Source organism: Vidua chalybeata, chromosome 11, assembly GCF_026979565.1.
Source record: "Vidua chalybeata isolate OUT-0048 chromosome 11, bVidCha1 merged haplotype, whole genome shotgun sequence".
NCBI lineage: Eukaryota > Metazoa > Chordata > Aves > Passeriformes > Viduidae > Vidua > Vidua chalybeata.
This window is the reverse complement of record NC_071540.1, coordinates 17,101,367-17,115,585: the sequence shown is the minus strand read 5'-3', so window position 1 is coordinate 17,115,585 and position 14,219 is coordinate 17,101,367. Positions and strand designations below refer to the sequence as shown.

General features: G+C 41.2%; 1 protein-coding gene across 1 annotated transcript; it reads left to right on the top strand.

The window, feature by feature from the left end:
* The first annotated feature begins 4,586 nt into the window (after nt 1-4,586).
* On the top strand, nt 4,587-12,382 carry MPHOSPH6 (M-phase phosphoprotein 6). Its single transcript, XM_053953209.1, has 5 exons — nt 4,587-4,742; nt 8,157-8,269; nt 9,830-9,920; nt 10,854-10,951; nt 11,423-12,382. Exons 1-5 carry the CDS (start codon nt 4,692-4,694, stop codon nt 11,580-11,582), a joined length of 513 nt encoding a protein of 170 aa, XP_053809184.1. The 5' UTR covers nt 4,587-4,691; the 3' UTR covers nt 11,583-12,382.
* Nucleotides 12,383-14,219: the final 1,837 nt, after the last annotated feature.

Here is a 14,219-nt window from a genome sequence, read left to right as displayed (position 1 = left end):
CCCTCCTGAAAAAGAGGGGTGGAAAAAAAAGAAAAAAAATCTTAAAGCTTTCATGCGATACGAGTGGTTGAAACTATAAAAATGTTCAATCACTGTAGAACAAGCCTGCAGCATCAATGTTTATTAAAGTCAGGGGAGCCATTTATTGACCTGGGAAACAGCAAAGCACCAGCAGCACTGCTGGATTGCATTTTTATGGTTAACAAACAGAGGGTGATATTTTCTTTTTCTCTTTTAATTGTGATTCCTTCAAATCCAAAAAGTTAAAAGCCTCCTGATTTTTAAAGGAAAGCAAAGAGAAGGATGCTCCACACTGTTCTGCAGTCATTCTCTTTGCTCTGGCTCCTAACATGGGCATATATCAAATGATTTCAAATATTTAGGCTTCTCCACATGCCAGCAGAATGACAGACCAGCATGAGTTCTCTCCATCACTTCAGCTGATGGGAGAATATAGGGAGCTGCCATTATGAGACTGGTTCTTTCTGTAATCAAAAAGGAATTACTCTATTTATTCATATAAAGGTCACCCTGCCACTGGACCAGCCAAAAGCACTCAGAACGAATTGTCCTCTCCCAGACTGACACCAGGCATTTTCTCCAAAGACACATCTTAGTTGTTCTGGAGATTTTGTAACTCTGTTTTGCCACAAGCACATTTTTAAAACACACCTTTCCATGCTGCACAAATTGAAACTACTCAAGGCTATTAAAAGGAGAGTCAGCAACGTGAACTGCCCTCACAGATCCGTGTTACCCAAATTACAGGAGTCTGGCTCCTGCTGCATTCTTTCCACATCATTCCCATCCACAGGAAAACCCACAGTCAGCTGAGGAACGCTGGGCAGGGATTTAAAACACCCTCTGTGTGTCAGCTGCTGCAGGAAACAGGACTCCTGTACAACTAACCAATATCATTAAGCAGAAGCCATTTCTTGTTTACATTTTGCACTTATTTATACATTCTATAAATGCACTCTACTGCACACGCTGATCACTCTCTTCTTCATTGGTGCCTCTATCTTGTCCACGTGTTCTGCACACACTTCTCAGAGTATGTGATCTGTTACAGCCCACGTGGTTCACAGCCCTCTGTTATCTAGTTCTTGTGGTCTTGGTATTCTGTTTCTTAGCCTCTTCTTTCTTAATTCAGCACAGTTTATGTCTTAGTAACCTTGATGCATTCCAAAGGGCTCTGAGAGAACTCTAGTAAGAATAGCTACAAGCGGCATGGCTGGTGCACAATGGGGTCCATGTTGTTCAGATACATCACTACAAGCTGCCACCTAAACGTTGTCAATGCCAGAAATGGGGACTTCAAAAGCGAAGAGAGTCAGTGCGGTGTGAAGGAGAGCCGGAGCTACCCTGCATCCTCCGTGGATGAGGTGAGGATGAGCAGCGCAGGTTGTACATGAGCACATCGAAGGTGATGACTACTGTAACAAATCCCCCGGCACCCAGCACCCCAGCAGCTGTCAATGCACCGCATGCATTAGCGGCTCAGAGCGGGGTGGGAGCAGGAGAGATGAAAAACGAGTCGTCCACATGAGAACGGCACCCCTGCCACTCTCTCCGTGGGGAGCACAGGGCACCAAACTGCTTTCCTGATCACACCCAGTGCACGCAGCACTTCACACCTTCCTTTCAGGTTTGCAAACAGACCTCCGGCAGCTCCACTTCTCATTTTCCTTTCCTCATTCATAGATAAAAACACATAATGTCCTTACTTAAAACACAGTGGAGGAGTTTGACACAAATTAATGACTCGCCTGTCATACTTCAAGAATTTTGATATTTGCAAGGAGGGGAAGAAGGCTTCAGGTATTCTGAGAGCTGTAAAAAGCTGCCTCGGTATTCAAAGACAGCTCATAAGAAATCAAATCAACTGATGGGTTGCTGTAAGGTTTGAGATACCCATTTTACACTAAAATCACACTACTACAATAATATGAATAAATAAAAGGTTATGGGAAAAGTAAGCCATGAGTTCCCTCAAATTAGATCCCATTGGCATGAAATTATTTCACAACTGCCACGTGTTGCTCCAAGAGAGATTACTCCTTAAATAATGTTTATGACAACTTTGATTTGACTTCTGTAATTACTAGAGGGAGAACGGACCACATTTCCTAGGAAGAAAAATCTTTTATCTGCTTGTTTAATGTACAGTCTTTGATGAGATGGAACTCCTTTCCCCCAAGTTATTTCCCAAGTATTTTTGTTTTGAAAAAGAAATTGATTTCCATATTGAAAATGGAGCTGCTGTGCAGCACTCAGCTGTGGGAGAGCATCTAATTGTCATTTACAATGACCCTCGATTCTTCTCTAAACATAGAGATTCTTTTTCTCTCCCAGCTCTCCTCACCCTCACTCCACAAGCAGGTGTATTTACAGGGCTGGATTCTTCTCTGAGTTACCTCCACCACTACCAGTAAATCATAAAAATTTCTCCTGCAATCAATGGAGTGTCTTCACATTTACCAGACAGTATAATCTGGTCCAAAAGGCAGCTGATTGTTATCTATAACCTCCCCATCCAATTCAAGTGATGGGAGATGCAACCCAAAAATTTCCTTTGGGCTTTTTTACTGCCAAAATAGATCACATTCTTTGGCAGCTGTTTTACAATCTCCACTTTTCTAAATAAACATCACAGAACCTATACTGCTTTTACTGCAAAATGCTTCTCCCTGCCTGTATCGAGGCAGGTTTTTAGCTGATGTGCCAACAGTGACAGAAACTCTGTGCAAGCCTGGGGTGCAGCACCAAGACACGGGGTGCAGTGGGGACCAGGGAGCACCAGGAATAATCTTCATGGTTAGATAAGGTGAAAACCCCTTGCACTCCCCCCATCCCAGTTAGACACTGCATGGTGATGTAAATTATTAGAATGCAGCTCCCAGAGAATTTGGGGGCAGGATGCTCCTTCTCAACAAAGGTAGAGAGGAGCTGTTATGTGCAGTGTCCAAATCCCAAACAGGCTGTGAGCAGAGTCTGCTAAGGAATTGTTGAGCTGGGATGTTCTGCAGGATGGAGGGACAGAAACAGCTCTTGAAAAGGCCACCAAGCAAAGCCAGGCACCACCACAGCTCAGTGGCTGCAGAAGTGCTGAGGAGAGCACAGTATTTAGAAGAAATCATTCAAAGTACATTCCTGGACTGTAAATGAACCGAAACTGCTCAGAAAAGCCCTGACGTTGAAGGTCATGCAATTAAAACACAGGGCTCTGATTTGCAATGATCAACAAAAAGTAAATGCATTATTAAAATGCATGGCAAATAGAACATACCATCAATAATGACAGATTCTGGCTGTACTGTACCATTACATTAATTAACAGCTTTCCCCTATTGGTTTGCTCACTAAGATTCAAACATATTCATTCTTTGATGAACATTTGTATTCAGAAAATGGCAAATTTCTTCTCAGCCTTCTTTTGTTGGGAAGGGACGATAGCTGTTAATGAGAAAAGGAACAGAGAAGGAGCAAAACAGCATAGCTGCCACACTCACAATGTGACTTTCTCACTGGGGCCTTGAACTTCAGAGCAGCTTCAACTCATTTACAGAGCCTGGGAATGAAGGTGCCTTCCCTATATGAAAATTAAATATTTTCACACAGTGTTATGACTTTGCCTTGAAGCATTTGTGGCTCCATGTTTCATTGGCATTTGTGGTCATTTTAGTCCACTGAGCTTAAATGTGTAATAAGGATGCCTGGATGTGGATAATTCTCCCTCCTTTCCCACTGCAATCAGGTTTTGTCCTTCATTATACCTTTCTGTGGAGTCTATTAGAGCATAAATCTTTACAGAGTTCTCCAAGCTTTGACCTACATCTTGCATATGCGGGAACTTTTCTCCCTAAATTGTCTTTGGGAGCACAGCAGTTCATTAAAGTTTTGAACACTGAACCCACACTCTTATTGCTTTATCACCCAGTTTATGTGCCAAATGTCAAAACAGGCATCAGAAATCTGATTTATGAGGATATATAGAGAAATTGTGGTATATGCTTCTGACTGGCAGTCAGCTGGCAATTCCCCATCAGGATTTCCTCCTCAGCTCCCAGTGCCCAGCAGGGCAGTCCAACACCAGCACTGCCAACGCTGAATTCACAAATCGTGATTCAAGACTAACAAAGCTTTGAGGCTTTTTGTAATATCTTTGAATATGTGTGCTTTCCAGTTTTAATCACATCTGACCATTTCGTGATTTTTTTTTTAAATAAAAGTCAGTGCTGATTGTAAAAAAATAAACACCTATAAAGGCAAGCAGTCTCCAAATACCAGTGTGGGAAGTATTTTATACTTTTTTTGAAATATCAGAAAATTATGGATGAAGCTTACTACACAACACACAAGCATGTACTACACAACACACAAGCATGGATAAGCCATGCCAGGCTCACATACTGATTTACCATTTCACACCGAAGCGGATTTATGTCCTGCTCACACCCCCGATCTCCCTCACCCCGCACAGCCGTAAAGTTTTTTTCTATCGCTGGTTCTGCATCGCCAGCGCTCCCCCCGGCCCCGGCGGCTCCCGGGGCGTGCGCAGGGTGCCGTGCCCGCGGCCGCCCCCGGGCCGGAGGGTGGAGCCGCGCCGCCGCCTCGCCCCGCTCCTCCCGCGGCGTGCGCGGCCTCGGCGCTACGCGAGCGCGGGGATCCGCCGCGGCCTGCGGGCCGCCATGGCCGGGGAAGTGAAAACCAAGCTGTCCAAGAACCTGCTGCGCATGAAGGTGACGGGGGAAGGCGGGGAGGGCGAGCCTGAGGCCTGCGGGAGGGCTGGAAGCGGCGGCCGGGGGGCAGCAGGGCCAGGCCGCGCCGTGCCGGCACCCATGGCGAGCGGGGTGCGTGTCCCGGGCCACACGCGGCCGTCCGGAGCCCCGCTGTGGGGCATTCCCGTGCCCATCGCCGGCCACGCGGCGCCAGCCCTGGCTCTCCCCACGCAGGCTCTGAGTACAGATGTGGTTATCCCTGTCGGGCTTGCTGGGCTGCTCCCCCGGCAAGACATCGCTGCTGCCGGCACCGAGCTGCTCGAACGCGGGGGTTACAAACTGCAGGGCTCGGTGGAGGAGAGCAGCCTCATGATGCCAGCGAAAGTCTGGCCTCAAGGGCCAGCTCCAGCGCACCTTTTGGGAGTTCTTAGTTCCACCTCGCTCCTCTGCTGCTGGGTTGTTCGTTGTGAATTTAAATAAAAGGATTTCAACAGCACGTTGAAATGAAGATATCGACGCTGCTTTGCTTTGCTTGGGGGTGGGGGCTTTTAGTATCGAGGGAAAAAAAGTTTAGGTTTTGGTGTGAGCATTTTTACCCCTGTTTACATTGGTGGCTAAGGAAATCCCAACCTGAATGGGGATTGATATCCAGTGTTAATCAGCTTTCCCAATTCATAAATGCCAGGGATTTTAGTAACATCCCGATGTGCTTATTACCCTTGGAATTGTGAATTTCATGTCACCAGTGTGAAATTAGTCTCTGCTCACTGGCTAATGCATTCTGCTTCACACCATGTACTACGACTCCTAATTCAGTAGAGTACATTCTCTGATTGATGGTCCTTTATTGCTGGAAAACAACCAGCAAAAGTTGAGTACGGTTTTTTTTTTATGTTAATATTCAGTTTTTTAACTGAACATGATGGGGCCTTTGTGGCTTCTTGCTTGTGGTGTTTTATTTAGCCATTTTTTCCCCACATATTTATATGGGCCTATATTTCACATTCTGGCTGAAAAGAGTTAGCTGACTTCAGTTCAATTTTTCACATAAAGTGCACTCTGCTACAGTTGGATGATGGAATAGTTACCCTAATTAACAGATGCTTCTGAATCTAAAACTTGTACACAGAAGGAACAAAATACATCTTGCTTCGCTCTCAAAAGGGAGTAGATGTTGAACTGAGTCAGCCAGCAATGTGTGACACGGTCAGACTCCCATAACCTGGATGGCAACATCATTATTTTTTCTTATTTTTATATAATACTCTTTTAAAATGAAGACTTCTTTCTGTTGTTTGCCAGTATACTAACCCCCTGGAGATTTCAAAAGCAGGTTTTTTTGATTGTTTTTCTCTGGAAGGCCATGGAGAACCAGCCATGTGAATATGCTGCCATGACATTTGCAGGTTCACAGTCCAGGCAGTAATAACCAGCTTTGAAGAGATCAGTAGGTTTTGAAAAGGTCATACACAGATCTTGTATTTAGCACTTTGTTTCTGCAGATCTTCCTGTTTATAAATGTTTTAATTAAGCCTTTAGCAGCTGCCTCTGCAGGTAGTGATCCAATGTATTACCAGAATTCAGCAGGTGGGTGACGTGTGGTTGGTGGTGTTGGAAGGACCATTTGCAGTAAATACTGGAGACAAATGGAGACAAACTTTTAGATCTTGCACCATTTGATCCAGGTCTCATAGCTTGGGGAAACACACCCAAACAACTCCTCAGTTACTGACTTACATATTCTGTGCCTACCACAGCGGGTATATTTTTAATTCATCAGTGTGTGTTTACATTAGAGAGAAACCTGATCACATAATTTTTATCTAGGTTTTTCCTGTAGTAATCTTCGGGAACATAATCCTTAAAATGGAGTGTGAAATGATTATTTAATTGGGTTCTTGTAGCAGAATTTCTTGTGTTGAAGTTTCTGACTGGCTAACCAATTTCCTTGAGCAGTATGTTTTTCCACATGATAGATTCACTTATTTTCCTCAAGAAGATACTGTAATTTTAATTGGAAAGCTTTGACATATTCTGAGTCAACTCAGAAAACAGAAGTCAATTTTTCTTTCATTAAAGATCTTGTACAGTGGATGCAGATAGAAATAGAAATGGAAAATAAAACACTAGCTCTGTTGGTTTGTACTTCTGAGTTTGGTTTGGTTGGGCATTTTGTAAAGACTGAAAAGATGTGTGGGTTGTTTGCACACCTGTATTTTTAAAGGACTGTGTGTGAACTGTATTGTTAGACTTGCCTCTGTCTGGGAGTTAGGTTGGTATAAATGTAGATCTCTGACAGGTACAGCTATCCAAACACTTTCTGTAGATCCTCAGGGAGGTCTCAACTTTTAGGAGGGTGGGACTATATGGATTATCACCATAAAATTTTGAAGAGTTCTGGTTTTTCCCAGCATACTTCATTGACATTGTTTGGACTTAATTGTCACTCAGTTCAGGCACCTGACTTGAGACAAATGGAAATTAAAATGCTGTTTCACAGGCCTCAGGTCTGTAGTTCTGTGCTCTCAGCAGTTTTTTATAGGCTGTGACAGATGTCTTCTTCTACTCCCAGCTGTTGAGAGGTTACTGTTCCTACCTGCCTGTTCCCATCCTCTGACAGAGGTTATCACCAAGGAAGCAAGTGACAGGAGTGTCCTTGTATTAGGAAAAAAAAAGCAGTCTTGCCCTGAACTTCATTCTTGGTCACAGCTATTTTGGCAGACTGTTCCTGCAGTGAGTTAACAGGTCCTTAAATACAGTGCTGGACCTGTACTTTGGTGGGTCAGTGAGAATTGAAGAGCTGGGAACATCTTCCTTTAGCACAGCTGGATACAGTGGACTTTTCTTCATAGTCTGGTTTCAAAGTCGTACATTTTTCCACTTCCAAAGACAGGTTTGTGCTTTCAGAGCTACAAACACAGTCCAGTTCATTAAATCTGAGAAAAGAAGAGGATGGTTGAAAGTACAGATGTTTCAAAAAATAACCAGCCTGGTATGACCCACCTCTAGCTCTGAGCTCCAGTGCTGTTTGTATGGGTGGGGTTTGTTCCTGATGTGCAGCAATAACTTCAACACCATTATCTTCTTTCTGGCCTTTCCTGAAGCATTAGAAAAACCTTAGTAAAATTAGGGAATTGTGACAACCCCAATCCATCAAAACTAGCCAGGACAGGTCTGGTTCTTTATATGTAAGTACAGATGTGACTGGCTGTTGACTTTCAGTAAATAGCTGTGATCAGCAGCTGTTTTAATTTTCCATTGTCTGTTTGCCCAAACTTTGACCAAACTTAAAAAAAAGAATCACAAAAAACATTTACTTTGTATCAACTGTTAAACATTATGTAATGGATAATTGCTATCATGTAATTACTGCATGTTCAGAAGATACTCATGATGCAGAAAACTGAAGCTATGTGTTTGTGTCTTTCTTTGTAGTTCATGCAAAGGGGTTTGGATTCACAAACTAAAAAACAACTAGAAGAAGAAGAAAAGAAGATAATTAGTGAAGAACACTGGTATCTTGATGTACCAGATCTAAAGGAAAAAGAGTGAGCTTGTAATCTTTTGTACTTCTTATCATCATTGCATTGTTTTGAAATGGAAATAGCATATTCATATTTTTCCTGTAAGATAAGTATTATAAATAACCAGTTAACAGAAGCAAAAATAGTGACAGACTGGTATTACAACTTTTTTTATTACATATTTTTAGGGCTGTTCTTGAAGTTGCCTAGTGTAGTTCGACCTACTTTCAGTTCTTGTGTGTGTTGTTTTCTTTCACTCACACATTCTTCTAGATGCATGTAATTAGTTTCTTTCAGTCATTTCAGTCTTTCAATTCATTCATTGCTGCTTTTTCCCTTCATTAGAAACAAAGTTTGAAACCTTGTGTTAGTAAATTCAGCTCCAGTCACATGGTTAAGTCGATTCAGGACAGTTCTGTCCTCTTGTGTCCAGCTCACTTCAAATCCTGGTTTTGAAATAGAAGAGATAATGGCAAAAATAAAGGAAGGCTTAGCTAATAAGGAAAAAAGTGTCCTGCTCTTTAGAAAGGTGCCTTAAATAGCAGGAGAACTACTTTTGAAATTGCTTGGGTTTCATCCTTTCAGAAGTGGAAAAAAATTCCACTGAGGGAGAACATAATTTTGAAAAAGCTAGGACCCAAGGAATTCAGTGTAGCTGAATAAGGCCATTGATAAACTCTTCCATTATTCTTGGTGGATATGACAAAAAGCTATTTGAGCTTCAGTTGCAGCAAGGAGTGTTCAAGCTGGACATTGGGAGAACTTTTGTAACAATAAGACTATTGAAGTTCTGGAGTAGATTGCCTGAGGAGACACTGGATTCTTCATCATGGGAAGTCTTTTGAGGACAGGCTAGCTGGACCTCTGCCGTTCATGGCACGTGTGTAACTGATACTGCCTTGAGGCAGGACAATGAGCTCAATCTCTTCAGCCTAAGTTCTGTGATCATGAGAGTTCGGTTTACATGGGAGATGAAGAGGATGAGGGAACAGGTACATATGTGTGAGGAAAAGGATGGAACAATCCACCAAAGTACTTTTATCTGACACGTGTATTATGATTGCCTCAGGGTCATGTCTCTTTTCTCATTCCATGCTCATTAAAAGAGGAAAAAAAGGAGGGAGAAGGGGGAAATCTGCTGAACAGAGAGTGACACAGTGTTTTATACCCTGACAGACTCAACTAATGCCAGGTCTAACAGCACAATGAAAAATTAATTAGAAGCTTTTGCTAGTATAGTAGTGCCACCTGGGGAGTGATATTTATGTGGTATTTTTATTCTGGCAAAAGTATTAATGTAGGCAGAACCATACCAGCAAAGAGTGCTTTTTGTCAGAAGAGTTAATTTTGCTTGTGGAACTGGCACAGCTTTACTGACAAAAAGGATTCTTTTGCACTCCAAGCTCCTTGTACTGAAAGATTTATCAGAGCAATTAAGCAGAAAGTAGTTGATGGTTTAAAATACACTTTGTTTATTTGGGGTGGTGGGGGGAAAAGACGGCACATCCCTTTTGCATTTGTTTAACTTGGTTATTTTAAAGTGCATGGTTTGACCAAATGCTGGGCTTTCGGGGTTTCGTGCAGGAGCTGTATAATAGAAGAGAGAAGCTTTCTGCAATGTGAGGATCTCGTTTATGGCAGAATGTCCTTCAAAGGATTCAATCCAGAAATTGAGGTACCATTTCAGTGTCCTGGTTTGAGGTTGTTTCACATTAGGATTGAAGCCTTTGGGTTTGGGGATTTGAGTGTTCACACTGCAATCTTATTGGCCTTTGCAGCACCTTCCATAAATCCTTCCATGTCTAGAAACTCCATCATTCAACCTTAAATGTTGATCAATGCAGCACCTGGTAAATAGAATCTTTTTACCTCCCTGTGTTGTTGGTCAGTAATTGCATGACTCCTGCAGATTTTCCCTCCCTGAAGTGAGGAAACCATCCCACATGCTGCTCGCCAAAACAAAAGCTCACTTTCCCTCCTGACCCAGAATGGAGAGTCTAATCTACAAACATTCAACCCTCTTTATTCAACACTTAGAGTTCCAGAGTAAAAATGCTGGGCAAGAGTCTTTAATTTCTTTCTGCCATGATTCATGCTGATAGAAGTACACAGGGACAGTAATAAAAAGGTTACCACTGAATCTGAAGCAGAAGGATGAAGGTGTAAAGACTAGGAGATTGGCAGAAGGCTATGTAAGGTAATTTACTAGAGGATTCTTTTAGTTACTTTGAACTTGCTGTCCCTGTGACTCAGCGTATGATTGCTTCATGGCTTTTACTGTAAATCCTTGAAGATAGTCTTTGTTTTTAACAAAACCATTTCAAGGTCTGTGTGTTAACATCACAATGAAAAATTAATTATGATCTAACTCTCTGATCTCCTGGAGATGTTTGGAGTGCCCTTTAGGATGTTTGAGTAATACAAAACACTGAAAACACTGTTGTCTTTTCTTCATGAGCTTTCATAATGATGGCTCTAGCCTAACCAGGAACAGAAAATAATTACTGAATTTGATTCTTACCTCTTATATTCTTCTACCAGTGAATTTCAGCACTGTTGCCATTGTGTCATGGTTACATGCTTAAGCTGTTTCTCATTTCATTTTCAGAAGTTAATGATCAAAATTAACTCTAAGTGCAAGGAGGAAGAAATTGAAGAGGATGATAAAATGGAGGCTGATGTGTCAGATGAAGAAATGGCCAGAAGGTAAATTATGTTTTATGACATAATCAGTACTAGCTAGGAATATGATACGTTACTGTATTATGTGTGAGGAACTAAAACCCAAAAAGGAAACAAACAAAATTAAAAAGCCTACAAAATTAAAAAGCCTACAATAGCTATGGAACTGTACCAAATTGATTTTCCAGGAATGCTGGTATATATCCACTTGAATCTCCACCGCATTTGGAGTAAATTCTCCATCACTTGTAGGGGTTTTCTGCCCTTTGATATCCAGGTATTCCATGCTAATTCCCTTCTTGTTACCAGTTGCTAACAAATTGAAACTATCAGAGTGAATAATAATGTAATAAGTCATGCAGTATTTGTGCTTCTCCAAGCTTTTATTGACCAGGTTTTTACACCACTTGAATTGTTGATTATGTTTAGCATATGCTCCACGATTTTTCCTCTGATTTTAATAAAAGGTGTATTTTTTTTTTATTCTCTCTACAGATATGAAACATTAGTGGGAACAATAGGGAGGAAATTTTTGAGAAAAAGGGACCAACGTGTACTCAAGGATGATGATGAAGATGATGAAGTTGAAGAGGGGAATAGTAACACAAGACCTAGTAAAAGAGCTAAGAAAATGTTCTTAAAACCTCAGGATTAATGTCAACTGCACAAGTGGAGCTTGTTACCTAATGCCTACCAAACAGAGTACCAAGAACTGGAGATTGTTTGGAGTTTTTGCTATTTAATGTAAAGGGTGGATTTGTAAATCTGTTCTATTCTCATTTAAATTTCTACCATCCACAGGACAGACACTTTCCAAAGTGGGTGTTTATATAATGGATGTTGTACATCCTTTCCTCTCTCAGCAGCTTTTCATGAGTGGGGCACTCATCCCATCAGTCTCTTTAAAAGTGCTACATAGTTAAATTGAGTGTTGCATGCAATCAAAAGCAACATTATTTACAATTTAGAATAACATCTGAAAGAAGTCTTTGGAGTAAAGATGAGCTGTGTCCAATTCAGTAAGGCAGTTCAGCTTTCACTTCTTGCTTTATTATGAAAATGAAACCTGCACTCTCTTCAAATTGAAAAAAGTCAGCAGAAACATGCTTGGTTTGTGAGCTTTTTTACTGCGATAAAAATAAGATGGGAGAAGAACAGAGAGATAAAATCCACTTTATTGAATTTTATTTTTTATAAAGTTTATTTAAAAATAGAGGATTTTGTAGTGAAACTTTTTTTTATACAGCAAGCCAAATATTGGGCGATGCTTACAGTTTGACATCTGAGCAGATTGTGAGTCTTAGTTTCTGCCTTCCAGAAGAAATTTGCTAATTTTGCCTCTTTTACAGCAAAAAAATCCAATCTTATAATTATGTAAGTCTTGTCATAAAAGCATAATAACAGTTTCAGAAACATACTTGAAAGCAGAATAAAAACTGTGGGGTTTTGTGTTAATGATTGTGGATTAGCTTATTTAGTGTAAAAAAATTATGCTTAATACAGTCTGATACAAGGAGAGATCCTGTTTTGTGCTGGCCACAGATGTCGCCCAACATTTAGCTGAGTACATGAATTTATGTAGCATATGATGAAGACATCTGAAGTAGTGTTAGGATAGAAACATCATTCTCTTTGGTCAGTTGGTGCTCTGGGTCTTTTGAAAAACATCAGTGTGTTCTTGTCTAAAATCATAGCAGTTCTCTGTGCACAGCCTTTCAACAAGCAATATTGCTATTGCTACATTTCCTCAGGAGGTCCAAGCTCCTCATCCTTTATGCTGGCTCTCTGCAGAAAGGAATTTGTTAATTGGAGCAAGGAGTGGCCATTTTGCCATGGGCACAAGGCTTTTTTTTGGTCTTTTTTTAACAGCTCAGTGAAGCAAGAGGTGAAACTCAATTATTTAAAGGACACACCGTGTCTGCTGTATTTTGCATGTGATACATGAACTATGATCCATATATCAGGAGCACCTAATTAGATATTCAAGATGGATCACACATGGAAAGAGAAATATACTTTTAACCTAGTAAGGGGACTTTGTGCAGGTGGAAAGGCTGTGATTCATGATCTGAGATAGTTTTTCGGAGCTAATTAAATGCTACTGGTTCAATTACTTAAAACCTGATCATATATTACTGCTAGCTGAAAAGGAGTTAATGATGGCAAGACATTTTTCTTCCCATGGAAGATGTGACCTGAGCTATGAAATGATTTATGGTTGGTCATCACAAGAAAAACTTGGAATACATCCCATTTTTCTTCTTGCTTATTAGTAGGAAAATTATTCCTCTGAATGCATTTCTTGAATGGAGAGTGAATTTCTGCATAGCTGTGCTGAATAAGTGAGGGGTAGGCGTGTTCTGGTGAGCCGCCAGCAACCAGGAGATGTCACTGCAATTGCATGTCCTGAGACTGTGCCTTGGGGAAGTGTCCAGTGGTGCCATGGGAAGAAGCTTTTGGGTTATTTTGATAACAGCAGTGGCTGAGATTAATTCTGTGTGGAGTCTTCCTTTTTCAGTGTTCTGCAGAGAGCTCTCCTGCATTGCAGGGTTATGTTCAGTCCAGTGGGGAGTAATTCTCATCAAAGGGCATTCTGCCTCCTTAATTTCATGTCATTTCCTGAGGGACAGCTGGACATGAGAGTGGCATGGTGCATGGATAAGCACATGAGAAGCTAAAGAGCTTCCTAGAAAATCCACAATTTTGGAATTGGGACATAGGAAGGTTGGTTCTGTTTCCTAAATATACCCAATACCAACTGTGAAGAAAAGGTAGATTTTAGTTTATTGTCTTTAAATCTGGGAGCTTTGCTGTTCACATTCAGCTGGTGGCTCAGTGCTACAGTAAGACCAGCTACTTATTTTTAGCACAATCTTTTATTCATGAGGCATTTGCAAAATGTGCCTTTAAAAGCACCATCCAGAGTGTGTTATTGTGAGCAAGACAAAGCCAAAACTCATCCCTGTGTGACTTTTTAAATGTACTTTAAGTACAGAGTTACAAGCAGACATGGTGGTATACCTGTCTGCGTTTTCAATGGTATAAATACATTTATGGATAGATTTAAGTCCGACTTGAGCTTCCTACCTGAGGTAGAAACATTCTGCTGTATAAAATCTGTGCTTGAACTACTCTTGACAGAGGTGTAAGCGTAGCACTGAAATATTCATAAAGCAAACCTGCATTGATTCAGGCTTTCTTGGCTCTGACACAGACTCCACTACATTTTATTGTGCAAGCTCCTAAGCTGTAGAACTTTCCCACTTGATCATGTTTCTAAATGAAAAGTGTT